Source organism: Erinaceus europaeus, chromosome 11 (assembly GCF_950295315.1).
Source record: "Erinaceus europaeus chromosome 11, mEriEur2.1, whole genome shotgun sequence".
NCBI lineage: Eukaryota > Metazoa > Chordata > Mammalia > Eulipotyphla > Erinaceidae > Erinaceus > Erinaceus europaeus.
The window spans coordinates 66567064-66589987 of NC_080172.1; the positions used below are offsets into that span (position 1 = coordinate 66567064).

General features: G+C 48.5%; 1 protein-coding gene and 2 long non-coding RNA genes across 12 annotated transcripts in view; 2 read left to right on the forward strand and 1 right to left on the reverse strand.

The window, feature by feature from the left end:
• Nucleotides 1–8542, reverse strand: part of LOC132541389 (uncharacterized) — a 29579-nt gene extending 21037 nt beyond the window's left edge. The window contains exons 1-2 of the long non-coding RNA XR_009552589.1: nt 8411–8542; nt 4054–4243 (exon numbers count right to left, since the gene is read on the reverse strand). This is a non-coding gene — a long non-coding RNA (uncharacterized LOC132541389). The remainder of the gene's footprint in view (nt 1–4053; nt 4244–8410) is intronic.
• Nucleotides 1–21369, forward strand: part of LOC132541390 (uncharacterized) — a 153733-nt gene extending 132364 nt beyond the window's left edge. Inside the window, exon 2 of the long non-coding RNA XR_009552590.1 lies at nt 20659–21369. This is a non-coding gene — a long non-coding RNA (uncharacterized LOC132541390). The remainder of the gene's footprint in view (nt 1–20658) is intronic.
• Nucleotides 1491–20637, forward strand: KCNA2 (potassium voltage-gated channel subfamily A member 2). Of its 10 annotated transcripts, none has more exons than XM_060201916.1 (3): nt 1491–1704; nt 9481–9595; nt 10014–20637. In XM_060201916.1, the coding sequence occupies exon 3, from the start codon at nt 10173–10175 to the stop codon at nt 11670–11672; it is 1500 nt and encodes a 499-aa protein (XP_060057899.1). In that variant the 5' UTR covers nt 1491–1704; nt 9481–9595; nt 10014–10172; the 3' UTR covers nt 11673–20637. The 10 variants fall into 10 exon arrangements, with proteins under 10 accessions (XP_060057899.1, XP_060057892.1, XP_060057895.1 ...); XM_060201909.1 differs by lacking the exon at nt 1491–1704 and adding an exon at nt 7084–7160; XM_060201912.1 differs by lacking the exon at nt 1491–1704 and adding an exon at nt 7236–7434.
• Nucleotides 21370–22924: the final 1555 nt, after the last annotated feature.

The window sequence follows — 22924 nt, forward strand, 5'->3', positions numbered from 1 at the left end:
CTTATGCAACATGGAGAGAACAAGTGAATAAGTGGATATAGATAGATAGATAGATACATACATACATACATACATACATACATACATACATTTGACAGATGAAGAAACTGAGGTCCAAAAAAGAGAGACCACCATTCCAAGGTCACAGGCCTCCAAGATCAGGAACAGCTCCCCAGAAGACTCTGGGGGAACTCAGGTTTCTTAGAAGCAGGGGCATTCTAGAAATGCTAAGCTTGGAGACTGAAAGATGGGTGAGGATTCAGCTGCGGGGGCCACAGAACCTGTGTACCTGCTTATGTTCACTGCTGGCTGCTTTCTGTGTATCTAACCAGCACCAGATGTAAGGGCATAGACAGTATAGGCATGTCCCTGCACTCTAAATGCCCCTCACCTAGTGGGAAACAACATAAGGGTAGAGTTAGCCCCCACCCACCCCCCAAAACAAAGTTCTATGAGGTGCCTGAGCATTGGATAATGAGTGAGACTGGAACTGCAGGTGGAGACAAGGCAAAGGGCTCAGAGAGACTTCATGGAGGTTGTAACAGGAGTTAAGTCTGAAGAAAGCCACTGAGTTGGGGGGGGGGTGGCTGCCAAAGCTGAAGCAAGGAGACCTAGAAGTTCTTTTTTGTGTTTGTGTCTTTATTTAAGACATAAAGCCAGAGCATTTGTCTGGCACAAGTGTTGCTAGGGATTGAACTCAGGGCCTCATCCTTATAAAGCCAGCACTCTAACTACTGTGCCAACTCCCAGGATATAGGAAGCTCTTGTGTTTTGAGCCCTTCTCACAGGTCAGGCCCTGAAATAAATGCCCTGGGCACCTCATCCTGTGGGTTCAAAGCAAGCAATAAGCAGGATGATTCCCACTTGACACACTGGAACCTGAGACTCAGGGAAATCATCCCTCTAGAGGGCAGGCTTCAGAGTCAAAGCAACCCCCAGTCTAGCTGCCCCAGTGCATCAGTTCTGAGGTAGGTAAAGGTTTCTGGAAGCATGCAGTCAGATGTCAATAGAGATTTCTAGGATGGAGGCAGAGATGGGTAGGGACACATCAGACCACAGAGGACTGCTGCTGGCCTTTTAGGAAATGCAGGCTGCAGCACTGCAGCGGGAGCCCTGAGGAAGCAGAGTGAGTGACATGATGGGATGCACACTTTCAGAGGATCGCCATGGCAACTGGAGGCAAAGTCAGAAGGCAGGGGATCAGGAAAGACTGCAGTGGCCCTGCTGGTAACTGAAACAGGGGAGGGAGAGGGGCTGGGAGAAAACCGAACAGATGCCAAAGCCAAGTGGCTGACCCAACGTAAGGAATGTCAGGCTGGAGGGACCGAGCAAAATCAGTGATAAAAGCTTCTTGGATGTCTGGTTTAGACAACTGGGTCCAAGCAGGGGAAGATGAAGGACAACAAGCCTGGTCAATGGGGTTGCGGGGGGGGGGGGGGGGGGGGGGCCTGCAGTTGTGGGCGGGGCCAAAGACCTGACTAGGGACTTGGGCTCCAGCTTAGGCTGGTGACCTCTGTGAACCAGCAGCCCCCCCTACTGGTGGGCGGCATCCCGGCAGCACTGGGAGTAGAATGTGATGAACTACCCTCTGCAGACAGGTCTCTGCAGCCTTGACAGCTGCCTTGCCTACCAGCCGGGTCATCTGGGCAGCCAAAGAAAGCCACCGTGACATGCAAACACAGTGATGGAGAGGAGCCACTGGCGGTATGCTGGGGGTGAGGGGGTGGATCTTCAGGAGTCACTGCTGTGATAACACCTGCTCTCACAATCAAGCCCCCCCCCCCCATACCTAAGGTTCTGGTGGCTTTCTGAGTCTGCTGTGCTGGTGGCTGATGCTTAGCACCTGCAGGAGTATTAGGTGTTGCTCTGTTAGACATTCCAACCATTACTCTAAAATGCTATAGGTGAGGCACTGAGTCTCATTGTAAAAGCTCAGCATTCTGGGATTGGGCACTGCCCCCACTGGCACCAGTGGCTCCTCTTCAGCTACTACCTTTGGGGACCAGTGGCAGGGCTGGGTGGTGACGGGACAGTGCCCAAGATGGAGCAGCAACTTTTCATAATGTGACAGAGAGACAGCTCCTACAGCTATGCCAAAGATGCTCTTTTTTAAAATAAATATTTTAAAATATTTTTAATTTTGTAAGTCAGAAACAAAAGAGTGAATATAGAATGATTTCACCCATAGACAGAAGTTGAAAAACAAGATCAGAAAGGAAAACACTAAGCAGAACTTGGACTGGAATTGGTATATTGCACCAAAGTTAAAGATTCTGGGGTGGGGGTGGGGAGACGGTTCAGATCCTGGAACATTATGGCAGAGGAGGACCTAGTGGGGGTTGTGTTGTTATGTGGAAAACTTGAAAATGTTGTGCATACACAAACTATTGTATTTTACTGTCAACTGTAAACCATTAATTCCCCAGTAAAGATTTCTTTAAAAAATTATTGATTGATAGAGATGGAGAGAACTTGAAATGGATGAGAGTAGATAAAGAGGGAGAGACAATGGGACCTGGTGTTGGCACATCTGGTTTAGCATACACAGTACAGTGCACAGGGACTGCAGTTCAAACTCTGGTCCCTACCTGCAGAGGAAAAGTTTCACGAGCAGTGAAGTGGTACTGCAGGTGTCTTTCTGTCTCTGTCCTTCTCTATCTCCCCCCTTTGGATCTCTATTTCTCTATGTCTGTATGAAATAAACAAATTAATAAATTTTTCAAAGGAGAGAGGCACCTGCATATCTACTTCATTCCTTGTGAAGCTTTTCCCCTGCAGGTGGAAACCAGGGGCTTGAACCCAGATCCTTGAGCATGGTAACATGTGTGCTCCACCAGGTGTGGCAGCACCTAGCCAAGATGCTCTTTTTACTGGGTTAAGATTTGCAGTACAGAGGGATGAGTGTGCAGCAGCTCATACAGAACAGGAGCCCAGGCCCAGGCCTCCACACAAGGGTTCCTTAAAGGAAGTTAGAGTTAATCTCAGAAGGCTGCAAGAAGGAGCCCTTAATCCATTACCATTACCACCACCACCATCATCATCATCATCATCATCATCATCACCATCACTTTGTCATCACCAAGGCTTCACCACTCTGGGCTATCTTTTTTTTTTTTCAGATAGAGAAACAAAGGTACAGAGGGAGATAGCCATAAATACCACAGTACTAAGGTTTCCTCCAGTGTGATTGGGTCGGGCTCAAGCCTGAACCTTGCACATGACAAAGCAGGTTAACTATGCAGATGAGCTTATCTTGCCACCTTTAAGTAGGAGCTGAAGTGATGCTCATTTCATGCCCAAGGGATATTCTCAGATGCCAGACAGGACACACACTGGCCGGACATAATGTCAATAGAAGCAACAACCATCACAAGAAACATACTCTTCCACGCTGAACAAGCATGTGTGTGTGTGTGTGTGTGTGTGTGTGTGTTTCTGTCTGATCATAAAGATTAAGATTCTGATATGCACTGAATGTTAGTTTCCTTCCCTTCCCCACCATTTAAGGGAAGTGCAAGTGCTATTCTCCTTGTGTTAAAGTCAGTTACACAGAATGCTTAAACAGTGGCCTTGGGTCACACCATTGTGCATGCTAAGACTACAGCCCAGCCACTAGTCAGATCAAGTGTTCTATCCTGCATACTGTTGTTCACTAGGAGTAAGGGATGCCTGGCCCTGGGCCCTGAAATGTGAGAATCATTAAGGATCTACTCCAGGAAAGGACAGGGCTGAGCTGCATGTCCTATACCCCACCCCCACCCCACCCCCCACCCCAGCCTTCACTGCCTTGGTGGTAAAGGTTGATCAACACTAGCACACTAGGGACTGAGAGTGGACACTGCCAGTGTGTGGTCAACCTTCTTGCTTTAACAGACAGCCCGCCTGTCCACTGGGCCACTTCCTCAGGGGACATGGTCTGCTAGACTAAATCCATTCTTCAAGGCCAGAAATTAAGCCCAGTGGCCTGGCATGCAGCTAGCAGTGGAAATGAACAGCAGAACGGAATGGGGTTCTGAGGAGTCTGACAGTCTTGGTTCCAGAATCACTACTTACCGGCTAAATTACCCTAGACAGCGACTTGTCCTCTCGGAGCTTTGGTGTCTTCATCTGTCAAATGGAGACCATGGCATCCTTCCCACTGAGTGTTTGCAAGGATTAAATCAAAGGACCTTTGGGAAGCATTCAGGCCAGGGCTGGGCTCGAATTCCAGGTTTCCCCATCCTGCTACCTGTGGGTGGGTGGACTGATTGAGAGGCAAGCATCAGCAGAGGTGGCAGTCAATGTAGAGAGGGAGGGCTGGTTGTCTGGGAATGACAGCTGAGAAAGTTGCTCAAGCAGTGTGCAAACTTCAGTAGATTGGATAGATATTCTATTTGGTGCATTGCCTCAGTGAGGATGGATGTGGGCAAGGGTGCATCATCCAAAATTATTCTTTTTTCATCAACTATAATCACAGACTGCAGGGTTCCACACTTCTGTGCAATGGGTGGGACAGGCCACTCCCTGGGCTAGCCCTTCCCTTTGGGGCAGGTAGCACAATGGTCCTAGCAGGGAACCAGGCTGAAGGGCAAAGGCATGGTCTTTGAGAGTTTGACCCCAATGAGATGGAATTAAGGAAGTCTAGTATTTTATTCTGTTTTGGTTTGGCTTTGCTTGGCCTGGTCTGTTTTATCAGAGCACTGTTTAGCTTTCACTTGTGGTGGTATTGGGAATTGAACCTGGGACCTTTGGTGCCTCAGGCATGAAAGTCTTTCTGCATAACCATTATGCTATGTCCCTAGCCCACTTAGTTTTGGTTTTGTTGCAATTTTTTCACCATAAATAAGAGATGTTGCTCTCTCAGGACTAGAAAGCAAGCTAATAGTGACTAAAATCCTGGATTAAGCTAGTTGGCCACCTACTCTTTATAATTCATTGAATCCTTACTGAACTTGCAAAGTAGCTTTGCTGTCCCACTTTGCAAATGATGAAATAGGCTCTGAGAGTTTAAATAACCCACTCAAATTCACACAGCAAGCAAATTTCAGAGCTAGGAATGAGATCTGCCTTCCTTTCTCACCCAGTACTACCAAATGCAGGGATGCCCTCCAAGGTGGAAGCCAAACCCAGTGCTCCTGAACAACTCAACTATTGCTGCTTCTTTCTCTTTTTCTTTCCTTCTGTGTTTAATATCTCTGTTCACATTCAGATGAGGATTGAGACTCTGGAAGTTGGATGACATTTGAGACCAAGCAGGAGATGTACCAGGAGTCAGATGAAGATACTAAAAAGAGAGTCAGACCTGGGGTGTTCTGGGGAGAAGGGGTGCTTTTTTTTTCTGCTTCCTCTGTGGTGTGTGTGTGTGTGTGTGTGTGTGTGTGTGTGACTTCAGGCTCAAAACCACCCCTTAGTGATGACTTAGGAGTTTGCTTCACCATTCTCTACCTCAGTTTCCTTTTCCAGGAAATTATTTTGGTGGAGAAACCACCTTATGGAGCTACTAGAATTAAAGGTCCCCCTGGGCTCCAGGTGCTTAGCACAGCGTCTGACACATGGTGAACCCATGTTGCCAATTAGCACAGTTATTAATTCTCCCTAACTTTCCATTTTGACAAAGAAGGACAGAAGAAATACACAGACATGATCAAATGAACTTTAACTGGCAACAAGACTCAGTGTGGCAAGGAGAGAGAACCCTACAGCGCAGGTCTGGGGAGACTTCCGGGAGTATGGAGTAGAATTCTAGAAGACATTGTGATGTAAGAGGAGGTGATGGCTGAGACCTCAGTGAAAGTGAAGGTGGAGATAAGGCAACAAAATCCTGGTGGTTTGGCTTTTGGAGATTTGGCCACAAATGAAGCTGGAGGCTGGAAATGAGGAGTGGGGTCCTTTGGGAAACAGGGTGGAGAAAACACTGTTTTGTGGAGTGTCTTCTGGGTGCTAAATCCTTTCCCTGAAGGAAGTAACCATCACAGCATCCTGGGGGTGTTCTTATTTCACAGATGGACAACAAATAAGGTTCAGAGATTGTTGTATGCTTTACATTGGGTAGTTCTTCCCCGCCAAGAGAATTGCATCAGTCCTGTTAATTTTGCGGACCCGCTTGGCCCCGCCCCAAGGGACCCCGGGAGAGGGTTCCTGAGTTCGAGAGTGCCAGAGTTTGAGAGGGTTCCCCAGTACGAGAGTTCCAGAGTTCCAGAGTTGGAGAGTTCCCGAGTTACAGAGTAAGAGGGAGTGCTTGTGCCGCCGCAAAGAGACAGCAGAGTTCTGTTTGGTGATTAGTTTGTCTTAGTTTGTGAATCGTTGTTCCTGAATAAAGAAATACAGCTGCCCTGCCCAGCCATTGTCTCTGAGTCTCTGTTACCTGCCCGTGAAGCTAAACCGGCCTGCAAGAGCCTGACAAATTTTAACAACAAGAGATCTGGGTTTACCTACCTAGTAACTGGCAAAGATTCACAAACACCCAAGCCATTCTGCCTGACACTGACAGCTTAGCTTCAATGCATCAGAAGCCAAACATGTTTAGGCTTTCTTTAGAGCCATGCCCTCCCCACCTTCTCCTCACAAAAGCTCACTGAAGCCTGGAACATCCTCTGCAGCTCTGGGTAGACCCCAGTCCTAAACCACATCTCAGAACCAAACCCCACCCCCAAGGGGAATCCCACAATGCATGGGCCTTCATTGAAGACACAGGCCTAGAGCAGAAGTCCTCGAAGTCTTCCCAGGACCAGGGCCCCTCTGCATCCAGAGCTCCTTGTCTGCAACAGTCAGAGCTCCAGGAAGCCCTCCCTGGCAGGGATGTGGAGGACAGATCCAGCAGGTCTTTGGGCTCATAGGCAACTCCCCAGAGCAACCTGTACCCTCTCTTACCCACTATCTGGGCAGAGGGCAAGCTCGACTGCCCACAGGCATTCTTCCAGGAGTAAAGGGTGGCATGCAGAGCCCCATGGGCCAGCTGGTTTTGGGGGTGGGGGTGAGTTAGTGAGTCATGGTACTTCTGCATGTGTCCCGTCCTTGGGAGAGGGGAGGGATCTGGGGAAGGCAGACTTTGCAGTCCTGCTGCTCCTGTGGCTCCTCCCGCAGGGTGGGGGGATGATGGGTTTCGGTGAAGACAGTGGTGAATGTCTGCCACACTGCGGCTGGCACCTGCTGCTTTGCCCTGCAAACCAAAGCTTGGCCAGGTAAGGGGGGTTGGAAAGGCCAGGCTGAAGGAGGGGCGAGCAGCAGGCCAGGAGGGGGTCTGCAGATTCTGTCTGGCAGCACCATAATAATAGCAACACACCTCCCTTGGGGCCAGCTCCCTCCTTGGGCCTGGGATAGCTGCTATTGATCACTTCCTCCTTGCCTACCTACTTCGTTATGTTGGCAGAACCGCTCAACTTCTGCCCCTTGCATCTCTCCAGGCCCTGCTCCCTGGCCCCGGGAGCACCCTGATGAGCACCCATCTCGGTTCTGGTTAGTAAACCGGCTTCTGACCCAGAATGGGGTGTTTACTTGGTGGATGGGGAGCTGTGGCCTCAGTGCGCAGCCAGACTGCAGGCGCGTGTGGCTGGGGTTCTGTGAGGGGGTGCGCCTGGCTGGCTGCACACCCCCCACTCCAGCCCGGCCCCTTTAATTCGAGTTCGCTGCGGGGCCAGGTGCGGCGCTGCGTGGCGCGGTGCGGCGCGGTGCGGCTGCGGGCGGCGGCCGGGCGCTCCTTACGCGCCACCCGCGGGACTGCAGAGCCGGCTCCTGGCTGGCTCCCGCACCCCGCCGCCGCCCGCCACCTTTCAGCCGTCGCTTGCGGTCACCCTAAAACATGGATGCTCGGGGTGCCCATCTAGAAGGGTAAATGGGTGTCGGGGTTCTGGGCTGCCCGGAGCGCGGCGCCCAGGGAGAGGGGGGCTGCGGGGCAGCGGGGGCGCCGCCCGCTGCGCTCGGGGCTGGGCTGAGCCCCGGGCTGCTGAGCTGAGCCCAGGGGTTCCGGGCCGGCGAGAGGGCTCCCTGCTGGTGAAGAGGCCGGGAATCCGCGCGGTGCGCGGCGCGGGCTGAGGGCGCAGCGGACAGGGCAGCGGGCTGCATAACCATGTCTGGTAAACAGCGCCGGCTGGGAGGACCCGAATCACTTGGGACTCTGCGGCTGCATTCTCTTCTCTGGCTCGGGATTTGGGGAGGGGGTGGGTGGGAAGGAAGGAAAAGAAAGAAAAAAGAAGGAAAGAAAAGAAAAGAAAAACCGCTTTGTGGCAGAGAAGGGATTTTCCCCTTCCCTGGGGCTGGGGTTGCTGTGGACCCCTCGCGCACAGGGGCAGGTTCAGATCTGGGGCGTCATCTCACCTCCCCACCCCCAAAACGCAGGCTCCAGTGTTTTCGGGTGGAGACTGAGCCTCGGGGGTGTTTCCATTGGACCTCAGAAGAAAGCTGGGCAGCGCTGAGGCCAGTGGCGAGGACTCACCGAGCCGGACAGGAGGGGGTTAAGGCGCCTCAGCGTCCAGCTGGTGGGTCTGGCCTGGCCGCCAGGAGCGCGCCCCGCGGAATCCCGGCCCTGGCTGGAGGGACGTGGACCCGGACCCCTCCCCACCTTGAGCCCAGCAGGATTGGGCCGGCAGGGGGCCAGCCCGGAAGCCGGCTTCCTCCAGGTTCCCCCTTTGGCTGATGCCAAGCCGCTTCTCAGCCCGGCTGGCTGGGCGTTTGCTCTGAGCTCCCTGCTGAGATGTGAGGGATTTTCTCTTGGGGAGAAATCGGTGGTCCAGTGCCTGCCCAGCGCAAATGCCAACCCCCCTAGGAGGGAGGCGGAAGGCCCAAAGACCCCCTGGGAGAGTAAGTCCGGAGGATCAAAACACCAGCGCCAGCTTTTGGAGAGGCGACCTTTCAGTGTGAGGATTCTCCCCAGAAGAGCATGTGTGCCAGGGGAGGGCCTTTGGGGAGGTCACAGCCTGCAGAATGGCTGCAGTGCAGGAAGCCCTCACCTGGGTGATGCTGGGTCCTAGCTAAGAGTTGGGCAGGTTTGCTATGGGTTTCTTCCTATGGCTGCCTAGGCCCTGCAGAGGATCCTACTCAGCCCAGAGGGACCCTGGAGGGGACAGGCCCAGCCAAGCCTAAAAGCTTATTTCCTGGGAGAAAATGTTTGGAATTGATGGGTTCCTGTCAGAGGAGGCTGGGAAATTGAGGGCTAGGGCTCAGGTGTGACAGCAGAATGGAAGGTGAGCATGCTAGGGGAGCTGCCAGTTCTCTCCTGATCTTGGCACCAACTCCCCCAAAAGCCCTAGTTCCACCTTACTGCTGTGTTTCGCAGGCAACATCACACCTCCTGAGGACAGCCAGGAACACTCCAGCTTTTGCTGAGCCTGGCATCTCTTGCTCTCTTGCTACCCAATGTTCCAGACCCAAGCACAGCCATCCTCAAGTCCTGCTAGCCCTGATCAGGCACCCCATGTCCCTCTTCCAGCCCAGCCTAGCCCTGGAGCTCACCTCCAGGACCTGGAGACTGCCCTCCTACCCAGAATGACTCACCATTCTTTCTAGCTGGAGTGCGAAGACGTGATGGGGAGTTGGGCTGCCTGTCTGTGTATCTAGGACTCCTGCAGCAGCATAGGATCAGCTCTGTCAGGAACAGCACTTCAGCTCCCTGCCTTGCCAGGTAAATGCATTTATGTCTACAGCAGCCATGTAGAATCTCAGGGTGGAATAGGGGGAACCCCTTAGCCCAAGATCAGCCACTGTGAGTCCCTCTCAGGGTGCAAGAATCTTCAAGACATGACTCAACTTATTGGGTGATCAGGAAGCCTATGTAGTGGAGTGGGGTGGGGGCAGGGAGCTAAGCCAGCCACCATTCCCCAGCATGGGGCATCCTAGAGCTCTCCCTTGAAACTTATCTCCTGCTTTGCTCCTCCACCACCACTATACTGGGGGTAGAAGTCCATGTCCCTTTCTGATGACAGTGGTGGTCTTGTTTCTGCATTCTTGACTGTGAGGTGGGAGACAGAGAGAGCATGGCAACCCCAGCAGGACAACTGGTGCAGAGTGGTCTCACATCCCTCCCCATCTCTGTCTTTCAGCCCAGCAAGGCTGTGTCCTGGCTCTCAGGGAGCCCTCTGGGCTCTCCTGCAGGAGCCCAGGCCAATGCTTCTGTGTTCCCTGGGGCCAACATCTTGAACTCCCTGCTCCCAGGCAGCTGGAAGGCATAGAGTGAGGAGGTGCTTTCCCCAACCCCAATTATGACAGTGGCCACCGGAGACCCAGCGGATGAGGCAGCTGCCCTCCCTGGACACCCGCAGGACACCTATGATCCTGAGGCTGACCATGAGTGCTGTGAGAGGGTGGTGATCAACATCTCAGGCTTGCGGTTTGAAACCCAGCTTAAGACCTTAGCGCAGTTTCCAGAGACCCTCTTAGGAGACCCAAAGAAGCGGATGAGATACTTTGATCCCCTCCGGAATGAGTACTTTTTTGATCGGAATCGCCCCAGCTTCGATGCCATTCTGTACTACTACCAATCCGGGGGCCGGTTGAGGCGTCCTGTGAATGTACCCTTAGATATATTCTCAGAAGAGATTCGGTTCTATGAGCTGGGGGAAGAAGCAATGGAGATGTTTCGGGAAGATGAAGGCTACATCAAAGAGGAAGAACGTCCTCTGCCTGAAAATGAGTTTCAGAGACAAGTGTGGCTACTCTTTGAATATCCAGAGAGCTCAGGGCCTGCTAGGATTATAGCTATTGTATCTGTCATGGTGATCCTGATCTCCATAGTCAGCTTCTGTTTGGAAACACTGCCCATATTCCGGGATGAGAACGAAGACATGCATGGTGGGGGAGTGACCTTCCACACCTATTCCAACAGTACCATCGGGTATCAGCAGACCACTTCCTTCACTGACCCATTCTTCATCGTTGAGACCCTCTGCATCATCTGGTTCTCCTTTGAATTCTTGGTGAGGTTCTTTGCATGTCCCAGCAAAGCCGGTTTCTTCACCAACATCATGAACATCATTGACATTGTGGCCATCATCCCCTACTTCATCACTCTGGGGACTGAACTGGCTGAGAAGCCAGAGGATGCCCAACAGGGCCAGCAGGCCATGTCACTGGCCATTCTCCGAGTCATCCGGTTGGTAAGAGTCTTTAGGATTTTCAAGTTGTCCAGACACTCCAAAGGTCTCCAGATTCTAGGTCAGACCCTCAAAGCCAGCATGAGAGAATTGGGCCTCTTGATATTCTTCCTCTTCATTGGGGTCATCCTGTTCTCTAGTGCAGTCTATTTTGCAGAGGCCGATGAGCGAGAGTCCCAGTTCCCCAGCATTCCGGATGCCTTCTGGTGGGCAGTCGTCTCCATGACAACTGTTGGCTATGGAGACATGGTTCCAACTACCATTGGGGGGAAGATCGTGGGTTCCCTGTGTGCGATTGCAGGTGTGTTAACCATTGCCTTACCAGTCCCTGTCATTGTTTCCAATTTCAACTACTTCTACCACCGGGAGACAGAGGGAGAGGAGCAGGCCCAGTACTTGCAAGTGACAAGTTGTCCAAAGATCCCATCCTCCCCTGACCTCAAGAAAAGTAGAAGTGCCTCTACCATTAGTAAGTCTGATTACATGGAGATCCAGGAGGGGGTAAACAACAGTAATGAGGACTTTAGAGAGGAAAACTTGAAAACAGCCAACTGTACTTTGGCTAATACAAACTATGTGAATATTACCAAAATGTTAACTGATGTCTGACTGAAGCCTATTAACATACAACTCAATGGAACCAATGCAGATATTGCATAATAGCCTCCATTGTAGTCAGTGTGTTCTATAGTGTGTATCTGGTTCTGCATGGAAAGCAATAGTCGTGCAAGTGACTTTTGATCTTTTGATTTTTGATTTAGAGCACAGAATATCTATCCATGGCCTTCATGCAAATCTCCATCACTGGCTTATTGGTGTTGAGAGATGGGAGCCACTTATGGAGCCAGGATTTCAGAAAGACACGTTGAGGCCACCTCATAGCAAATCCCTAAGCCACCACATCAGTGCCACCTTCCCTTCCTAATGAAATGCACACAGCACCCAGGACATGTGTCCCCCCTCCTGACTACCCCACCACCCCATTTGAGCCCACTTCCCCATTCACAGAGGAACCCTATAGTGGCTTAGCTTTTAAAGTTCTGGTGATTATTTGAAAGGTCATTCCCATTTTCGCATTGAAAAGAACACACAGTCCTGTGTGTTGAAATTACTTTCTGTGTCACAGGCTGAGGTTTGTGAAATGCAGTTGCCAAGTAGATGCTCTGGAGGTTTGTGTTTCATAACAGAAAATGCTGCATTTCCCCCCCTCTCTGCAGTGTCGATCTGAGGGGAGCCCCGGGAAGGGACAGTCAGTATGACCAAATGTGTGTTGTTGAGTTTCACACTTGCTCCCCTGCGCCTATGTGGAGAATCTAACAACCCAAGGGAGCCACTCAGCCTCATATTTTACCATTTCTTCAGGATTCCAGGTCATTAAAACATGTCTAAGTTTTTTTCATTGCACTGGAGTTTGCAGGCATCTGCTTTCCTAGTGCTGTGGCCCAGCTACACCGACACTACAGTGGAACTGACCAGTGATGCCATAGAGTTGCATGGGTGTTTGTTGCATGACTCTCAATATTTAAAACACAGGATATTACCTATTTTCTTAGTAGCCTACACAGTATTCATATTTAGAGTATTAATAGCCTTGGGGTGACATTGAACTAGGGCCTTCTCTCCCCCCCCCCATTGGAAAGCAACAGCCCTCAATCAGGAGGGGGAAAAATAGACTATTTGGAATGGGGAATAAAAACTTTCAACCCTCCAGTCTAACTCTACCCTATCATAATTCGATCATGTGGTGTTGGGGGGTGGAGGTAGGGGGCAAAGTCAGAAGAGTGAGCAGGGAAAGTAGCATCTAAACGCCTCATATGACTGCACCTTAGGAATTAACCTAACCATGGGCATGACTGGACAGCTGACCAGGGCATCTGGTTCTGAGAATGGGAGGATCTATGGATCCATTGTACATAAATATATATTAAGTCTCTCTTACAGGAGTTCCTCTACCTAGCTAGCTATAGAAAAAAGAAATTGCATTTAGATCTTGTAAATGCTTATGCAATACTTTTGACACAGGGCAATTATTGCATGTGTTTGACTATCTGCACTAGAGTATATATACACATATACATATATGTGTGTATATGTGTATATATAAATACATATATGTGTGCACATGTAGATAAGTGCACATATACGTATATTCATTTTCTGGAGTTCAGGTTCAGGAGCAAATCCAGTGCTTGCTTGGTGAATTGGTTGTCTAAGAAGTCTGATGGGTTGTTTCACTGGTGACCCCACTGGGCCAGGGTTTGTTGCCATTGCCTCAGACACTCCAGGCTCCATGGATTCTTAGATGTTAGAATTGTCTTTCTGCCCTCCACGTGCTGCAGCTTCAGTTTCCCATGGCTGAAGCTTGTCTTACTGAGTGCACAAGGGGCCCTGTGTCCCTCACAGCTCCAGCTGTCCTGGGCCAGACCCACCCCAGGCCTCCTCTCCATGGTCTATCATGTCAGTCATCTCCATTCTTGCCTTTCCCTACCCATTTTGTTTCTATTGTCATTCACTCTGCATCAGTCACTTTCATAAGCCTTTCCTTAGCTAGCCAGAATAGAAGGACACCTAGGAATTTATAACTATGGGCTTAAAGACTTCTCTCTATGGGCATCGCCACAGTCCAAGGCCAAGGAATAGAATCCCTAGATGCCCCAGAGGCCTTGTTTTAATTGCCAGGCTCAGGCTTTCCTATTGAAGTGACAACCAGAGCTGCTCAAAGAGAACCAAAGGCCACCCCCAGAACAGGTTAAGAGAGAATGAGCACTGCACAGCCTAAGTGTAGCAGCAGGCTGATCCCAGACTGGTCTTCTTTGATTTTCATTATAATAGCTTCAATTTCCCAAGCACAGTGAGTTGTGTGGCCAGACTGCCCAAGGGTATCTTCAGCCCTAGTCTCACTGTTGGCTCTTTAGCACCTACAGTTGCCTTGGGGGGGGGGGGGCTGTGTGCCAGCTCAGGGTGCTAAGTCCGGGGTGCTCATTAGTTTCTGGTCACCAACATCCCCAGGTGTCTGCAGGGTATGCCATGCCCAGCACAGAGCCTCTTTTCTTCCTCTTCCTCTCCTTCATGGGAGGTGGTGCTGAATTTCCAAGACGTGAGGTAGAAGGACACAGACTTTTGGTGACTAGAGAAGGTGATCCATGCCTGAGATCTAGGTCAGGGGAGATATTCCATCCCAGTTCCCTTGACCTAGGACTGCTAAGTGTTCACAGGCAAATACTCATGCACCATCCCCACAGAGTAGATAATTCTAATTCCACACACCAATATAATACCTGCAACACATATGTGAAATTCATAAAGACCAAGTTAAAGAAGAGGGCATACACAAGACCATATGACTACATCTATACCCAAAATGTGTACTCTTAAGACAGAGCATACACAGAAGACCTACATACACCATGTACAGAAATACAACCTGCAATTCAGATGCAAATACACAGAAGCTCCATGGACACAATGATCCTACATACAAAAAACACAGAGAATGCTCTTCTGTTGTCTATGCACATGAAGTCAGTCATATACACAATTCATTTCCTCATGTGAGTCATGCAAAATATAGCACACATATCTCCGAGCATTAACAATATATGTGTAACACATACACATTCAGATCCATTGCTCTGCACCACCCCGTCCCCTACTACAAATTAACAGACACTGACAAATAATGAAATGTAATTACCTTTCCTAGCCTCCATACAACCTCCCTCCCAACATCCTCCAGGAAGTTTCTTCTACTCTTTTCTCTCCTTCTCATTACTGAATTTCAGAGAAGAAATCCCACCCTCTTCCTGGGATTTAAAGCAGAAAGACGAGATGGCATCTTATTGTAATAGATCTCTGATTAAAGCTAGGAATCCCATGGGGTTTCTACTTGCTCACCTTCCTCCCACCCTATACTCCTGTGCAGAGCATGATCTGAAGGGGTAGGCAGTGGTGCACCTGATTAAGTATACACATTACTATGTGCAAGGACGCAGGTTCAGGCGCCTGGTCTCCACTCACAGGGAGAAGCTTCATGATTGGTGAAACAATGCTGCAGGTTTCTCTTTTCCCCTCTTCCCTCTCAATTTCTCTCTGTCTATATCCAAACTAAATAAATAAAATATAAACAAAAAATAGAAGTATCTAAGATAGTCAAATGCCTGTTATAGTACACACCTCTGGAATCTTTTGATCCAACCTCATCCTCCTGAAATCCTCTTGAAAGCAGTGATGATGGCTCAGAACCTGCAAGATCCTTGGCCCAGAACCAGGGGGGAGATAATCCCAACATCCTCAGTCCACAAATACTGTTGCACTTCCATCCCTGCAGTTTTGTTGGGAGCTGTGTCTGAATGTCAAGATTTAGCTCTTAAAATGAGCCACCATTATTTGCTTGCCTTTGGAAGCAAATCCAATGCAATGAACTTTGGCATCTCATCTGTGGGGAAACTCACCCCAGTTTAGTTGCAATACAGTCTGCTTTAGAACATCAATCTAATGCTAGCAAAGTAAACAACAATTTTCTAAGGAGCCTATATTCTAAGACTAGACTGAAATGCTTTGCAAGATGACCCAGTGCTTTAGATTACCCACAGAGCTGGTTCTTTTTCTAGTGGGACTAGCTAAGAGATGGGTACAGTTAGTAAAGGCTTCACCTCTGATGGGAAGTTCATTGTTAAAATCGGGCTTCCCATCAGGCATTGCAGTCTGTACTCCTGTGATGGCCACTGCCATCAACTCTTTTCCCCCAGCAATGAATGGCTCCAGCTTCCACAGAGGAAACAGCATCAGGGGATGGGCATATGGATCCAGACTGTGCATGTAGGATGATAGCCCAGCCTTTTAGATATTTCCAACTCAAAATATTAACTTCCCCTTTAGCTTCAGCAGGTGTCTCTGTGGGCTTAGACTTTTATGAAAGTTGGACTTTGAGGAGGCTAGAAAATGGAAGCTCAGGAAAGTTGGGGAAATCAACAGGTAAAGAGGGTTTGTGAACAGGTCAAATTTTAGAATAAGATTTTCAGGAGCCAGCTTCTTATTTAGTCAAGGAAACAATTAAGGTTCTGTGTTTCCTGAAGCTCCCGTGATATTTCACATGCTCTCTTGTTTTTTTCCCTCTGCCCCATTCAGCTAAGTTTCTGAGGATGGTACAGGCATATAACCAACAAGTTTGCCTTTAGCATGGGACCCCAAGAGATCAGGTCTCCAGACTCCCTTTTCCTGGTATAGAAAAGACCTCATGAAAGTTTTGATGGCCTGAACTCCTAGCTCAGGAACACCAGTGCCAGCCCCCAAGAATGGACACTGCTTGCTGAGGATTTTCAGGCTAAGTGTTAAGTGCTGCCAGTGATAGTGGGACAGAGATGGAAACTGACTTTCCCCAAACAGAAACTGTAGGACAGTATGAATATTGTCTAAGAAGGTGACACCGCTACCTCCATAGCAGGGAAGAAGAGCATGTGCTCTAAATGGTTTGCCCAGGAATAGGATTGGTGGACCTGCCTCCAGCTCCAATTCTCCTGTGACCCATTGCCCTAATAGTCCCAAGCTGGTCTCTGGTCTTCCACATAGGCTCTCATGTCCTTGATGTCCAGGATGTTCCTTGGTTACACAGTGGGCATTTCCCCAGCCTTGGCAATGCCCATTGCCAGTTTTTAAGTCCTGATCTTAAACTCATTAGTGAATCAACTTCATCTGGGTGTAGGTAGGTGTCCTGGTGGTAACTGTGACCGTTCTCTATATACTCAGACTCAGGCTTTGCTGTGGCCATCCCTGCTTCTTCTATCAAAACATCAAAGGGGAGGGGGACACCCTTGAAGCTGGGATAGGCCTCTTCCTTAAACTTATGTAGCTCACTTCTTCCTTCTTTCTGATTCCTTTCCTGCCAGAACTCAGCTTCATCCTCATAGTTTGTGTTTGAATATTCTCAAGTGGAAAAGTGCAATAAAATAAATAGTGACTGTTTTCTTTAGCAATAGCTACTTCAAAATCTTGTTCTCAGGACTGAAAAAAATGATAGTAACTAGATTATCAGATAATGCCCATGGCCTCTGGGCATTAGTTTACTGTTTTTATAGTTCCCTACTCTTTCTTCATGTTCACATGACTCCTGTCTTCTGAGGCTCTGACCCTCCTTCTGGAGTAAATATATATTGCACAGGTTTGCACAGGTGTCACGTTATATCCAGGATGGTCCCTGAGAAGGCTTTTTTGTCACTGTCTCTTTCCAAGTGCACCTGTCCCTCCCTCCCTCCTTCTCTTTCTTTTATGTCTGCTCACATCCACTATCCTTATGACCTCTGGGCACTGAAACCTTGAGTTTGCTCTTTCTTTGACTTTCAGTCAATCTTTGGCAGGGTGTAATGGAAGTCTACAGGAAAGTGCTTACCAAAAGATAAGAATAAAAACATCCTGAACCATTCCAAAAGACCATGTTCATGCACTAACATCCATCACTTGACCCGTTTGATTCCCTTCCTCCCTTCCCCAGGGAGATGGATCTGGGGAGATGTATCCTGGAGGCTTACACCTGGGCTAGGTACCCTGGGCAGATCTGGGAATTTGCCCTTGACTAGACAGCTTGACAAGAGCTGACTTGCTTAACCAAAGGGATCTGATGAGAGCTCAGGAGGGAAGCAGATTTTTGTGAGGAGAGGTCTACAGGGATAAAAGCCTGTGGGGTTAGGGCATGATATCAGTGAAATAAAGACCCCACTGCCCAGGGTGGTGTGCAGTTGCACAATTGTTTGAACACATAAGAAAAAAATCTGTGAGGTTAAATGTTCAGACTGGACAATCAGGGATGGCTGGCAATCCCCAGGCTCCCATTCCATTCTTTCTCAGCCTACCTTGCTCCATACATGTGTGTACCACAAAACCTCAGTTAACTGATGGGGAATCCTCAGGGAAGGGAGCAGCCTGGTTACTTTACAATCCATGGTTATTTGAATGGGAATGGGGATACCTGTTTCAAGTTAACCTTTGTATTGGGACAAAAATTTTGTTTAAAATGCCTAATGAGGTTAGTATCAACTTTCCTGACTTAGTAGTGTGTTTGAAGATGACAGAAGACCTTGGACTGCTCAGGGCCAACATTCTAAACCTCAGTGCTCACGGTGCAGAGAATTAGATGGAGAAGACCAAAGAGATGGGCAAAATGCATGCTGGCTACGAGACCTCCCTGCACACTGGCCTCACGGGCACACCCTGGATGCTTAGATGATGTTCTTGCTTTCATTTGCCTCTTCCTACTGAGAGTAGAAGTGCAACATAATTCTCACTAGTCAAGGTTTAGGTTCATTGGTCCTGAGTTATCTGAGGTTTTCCATATATACATATATATATATATTGTGTATATATGTATGCCATTATTTCCAAAAGTATATAGTTATACAGTGACCACCCCCCCTTAATCTCACTAATATGAAATAAATTCAGCAATCCAAGAAATAAACTGCACTGACTGAATTTTTTTTACTGACCTTTCTTTGTTTTGCTTTTTCTCTAACCCCTTCTTCAGTTCAGCTCCTTTTCTTCTTCTTTCTTGGGCGCTCTTCTCTAGAAGGTGGTTCTTTTGTAACAAAAAAGATTGGGTTCCAGGATCACATCTTTCTTGTCCCTTCCAGGTGGCTACCTGACTCAGGGATAAAAAGGAAGTCTGATCTGGTGCTTTATCCTTTGTTCTCTCTGTCCCAGTTGGCTGTAACTTCATCAGCCATCAAGGAACAGAAAAGTTATTCTAAACTCTGCCACTCTGGGGGCGTGGCAAGCTGCAAAACCTGAAGGACTAATCTATCCAGTTTTTCCCTTAGTCACTGATGGTACCCTAGGCTTGAGTTGTGTGAGATCTGAAATGCCTGTCTTTGAGTGGAGATGTAAAGAAAAGTCTGTCCCATGGAAGGTAACATGTGTGGCAATCAATGGACCTAACTAACCATCCTGATGACGTTGACCTAGTCTAGGCTGAGGGCCTGGGAAGCACACCAGCTGTGACTTTGTTGCCTCTTTGGGGAAACAGTTGGGTTGAAGTAAATTTATAACCTTTTTTTTTTTTTGCCTCCAGAGTTATCGCTAGGGCTCGGTGCCAGCACTTCAAATCCGCTGCTCCTGTGGCCTTTTTTTTTTTTAATTTTACTGACTAGGACAGAGAGAAATTGAGCAGGGGAGGAACAGGTAGAGAGGGAGAGAGAGAGACACCTGCCGACCTGCTTCACTGCTTGTGAAACATCCCCTCTGCAGGTGAGGAGCCAGGAGCTCAAACCCAGATCCTTGTGCCAGTCCTTGCTCTTAGTACTATATGCACTTAACCAGGTGCATCCCTCCCAGCCCCCTGAGTGAATTTATAATTATATGCCCCCTCTTAGACTGTCCCACTGAGAGCTTTTTCCAGCATCACCTCCTGCCTTTGACTATGTGTACTTGATAGGGGCAAGGACTGATTCTTGACTGACATCTGTGGCAATTGATGGGTGCAGGGGTGCCTGCCATCTTCCACCACTGCTGGCAGCTTTTCCATCTGAGCTTGTAGGAGCCCACTACCTGGGCTGTAGTCCAGCCTGCTGGTAAATTGGGGCAATGCAGAGCTTGTCTGAGTGGCCACTTCTCACACTGCATGACCTCAGTGTGGAAACTGATCTAACTTTCTGTGCTCTTGGGCACTCCTAAAATAGTCAGATATGTTCCAGATGAGGTTGCAGCTGAGAATTCCTTCTCACTCCACTGATGGATGCATAGGGCAGGTGTGATTGTATAATATGGACAGCTGTTGAAATTGAGGGCAGTGTAGCTGCTGCACCAATGTGCTAAGACCTGAGGTAGCAGCTACCCAGAGGACTTGGTCCATGTCACCTCCTGGTCCTCAGGAGAAGCTGCTATACCCTGCTTCTCCTTGAAAACAGTTCCCTAGGCACTGAATACCTTGTTTGCATGAGCACACAAACACACTGACTATTAACAAAAGCAAGAGGAAGAGGTGGGAGGGAGGAGACTTAGGAGCCCACTCTGGTCTCAGGCAATTTCCATGTCAGCTGCTGACATCATTGCCCTGTGAGTTTGTGAAGTGTTAGGCAGAGGTCAGGCTCTGCTGGCTAGGGCTGCACAGAGTACATAGCCACAGGCTGAGAAGTGGGGGAGAAGCACACGTCAGAGAGGCCTAGCTGGCTGTAGTTTGAGTGAGTGTCAGCTCTGGAAGGTCTGAACATGCTCTGTGCTTGCCCCAGTTCTGCCTTCACGTGGGATCTGGCAACCCAGTTTCCTTTTGTCGTTGTGCTTGGATGATTCCTTCAATCTAAAGGGCCCCAGGAAGCTGGGATCTCCTATGATTGAGCTCCAGCTCACTGAGCTGGCAATGCCCTGGCCAAATTGGCCTCTGCTTGGGTTTCCACATCCCTTGTACCCCTCACTTCATGGAAGAGAATCTGGAAACAGGAGTCATGGGGCCAGCCACCCAAGAGAACTCTCACCTTTCCAACAGGCACACAACTGTAAAACTCGTGAGTGTGGGAGGCTGCTTCCTTTTCTAGACCTGTGTGCTGCTGTGCTTGTATAGGCTGTCTCTGGAGATTTTACATATTTCACACCCACATATATATGTATCTAGATGTATAATGTGGAAATGGCTGCTCACTAACGCACATGCAGCACAGCCTATCATTAGGGTTTGCCCGGGCTCCCTGGATGCTCAAGCATGACACCTGTGTTCTGCCTCTAATAACTGCTGAAAACTCAAAGACAAGAGGCTACTAAATCAGCCTCCCTGGGATCAATAAGAGAAGGAACTCTAGGGATGTTGGTAAAGCTTCCTAAGGATGATGCCAAAAGGGAACCAGGGTCTCCATGGTGATGAGAGGCTGGGGACCAATGGGAGCCAAAGGCGGAGCAGAATGTGTGGGGAAGCCTCATGGGAGTTAGGAATCCTTTAACTGTTTCTTTGCTTCTTGAAGATTTAGACACCAGCTGCAACTGCATTGCACAGGATGTATAGTTCATATCATTCTTGCTGACATATTCTGGAAGCTTTCAGCCCCACCAACACTGCCCCACCCAGGACTTCTACAGCTGAGAGTTCCTGTGTCAGTAGAGTATGATATTTGTACATAGGCTATACATATATGTGTACATATGTGCCTCCAGGAATATTGCCTGTCCACCAGTCATGGGTGTACATAAATTTCCTAGGGCTCCACTGTCTTGTAAATAAACCCACACAAGTAAATAAGTATATAAATATATATTCCTGAGGAATTATTTTAACATCATTCTGTGTGAAATGAAAACCAAAAAAAGAAAATAAAACTTTTTGAGACTCTGATCATTTCCACCTCTTTTCTCCCTTGGAGGATAGCCCTGTGACACACCAGTGAGCTCACCTCACGCTCACTCCCGTAGCTGCAGCCTGGGACCCAGCAAAGGACTGGAAATGGCCTTCCTGTAGGTGGCAGGAATGCCACCTGTCCCTGTTAGGGGTAGGCAGATGGTGGGAGACCTCCTTCCCACACACACAGCCCATGTCAAGGCTTCTTGTGTCTTCTTTCAAGTGTTCAGATGGGGGATATGGGGGTCTGTTTGCAGTACCCAGTCTTGGACATCATTTAACTGTACTTGCATCTGCCTTTACAGATCTTTTTTTTTAAACTCATACCCCCCAATACACATACACTTTTGCCCATTTCTGTGGTTTCCCAAGGTGTCTGTGCCAACCATGCTCTCCTTCAACACACAAGTGGGGAGCACATTTGTCTGCCAAAGAAAGAGACTTGACTGAGGTTACACTGGCACAGCACCAGACTTGCAAGGGTGAGGTCTCAAGTTTGATCCCCAGCACTGCATATACCAGAGTGACACTTTAGCTCTCTTTCTCATTAGTAAATAAATAAGCCTTTGAAAATAAAAATTTGTCGATACTAAAGGAAGGTCCTGGTTTTCCATGCAAAGCACCTCACCAGAGAAGATTCATGACATACCACCTAACCTCTAAATGTAGTTCATTTTTTTTAATTTCTTTATTGGGGGATTAATAGGTTACAGTTGACAGTAAAATACAGTAGTTTATACATTTGTATCATTTTCCAGTTTTCCACATAACAGTTCAACCCCCACTAGGTCCTCTTCTGCCATCATGTTCCAGGACCTGAAACCTCCACCCAGCCCCAGAATCTTTTACTTTGGTGCAATACACCAACTCCAGTTCAAGTTCTGCTTTGTGTTTTCTCTTCTGATCTTAGTTTTCAATTTCTGTCTATGAGTGAGATCAACAAAAGAATGAATAGATCTAATTCTATAGCAGGACTCCCCAGAACTCAGATGGCTTGACAATAGACATGGGGCTAGTAAAGCTCACTTGGATAGAGTCTTGTTTTACTACATGCAGAGCTCATGTTTGAATCCAGCCCACATGGCACTGATCTATCTCTCTCTCTCTCTCTCTCTCTCTCTCTCTCTCTCTCTCTCATGAAAAAGGGGATGGAGGTAGTGCACCTGGTTAAGTGCACATGTTATCATATGTAAGGACACAGGATCACACCCACTCCCCACCTGTAATAGGGAAGCTTTACTAACAGTGAAGCAAGTACTGCAGGTCTCCCTCTCTTTCCCCCTCTATTTCCCTCTCTCCTCTCAATTCCTCTCTATCATAGCAGATAAGACAAAAAAATGGAAGAATAGTATATCATGAGAGGTAGATTCATCATGCAGGCACTGAGCCCCAACAATAACCCTGGTGGCAATAAAAAAGGGGTGTGGCCCATAAAGATCTTTAGTCCATACTCCCAGAAGAATAAAGAATAGGGAGTTTCCAATGAAGGAACACAGAACTCCGGGGTGGGGACTGTATGCTATTGTACCCCATTATTTTACAGTTGTGTTAA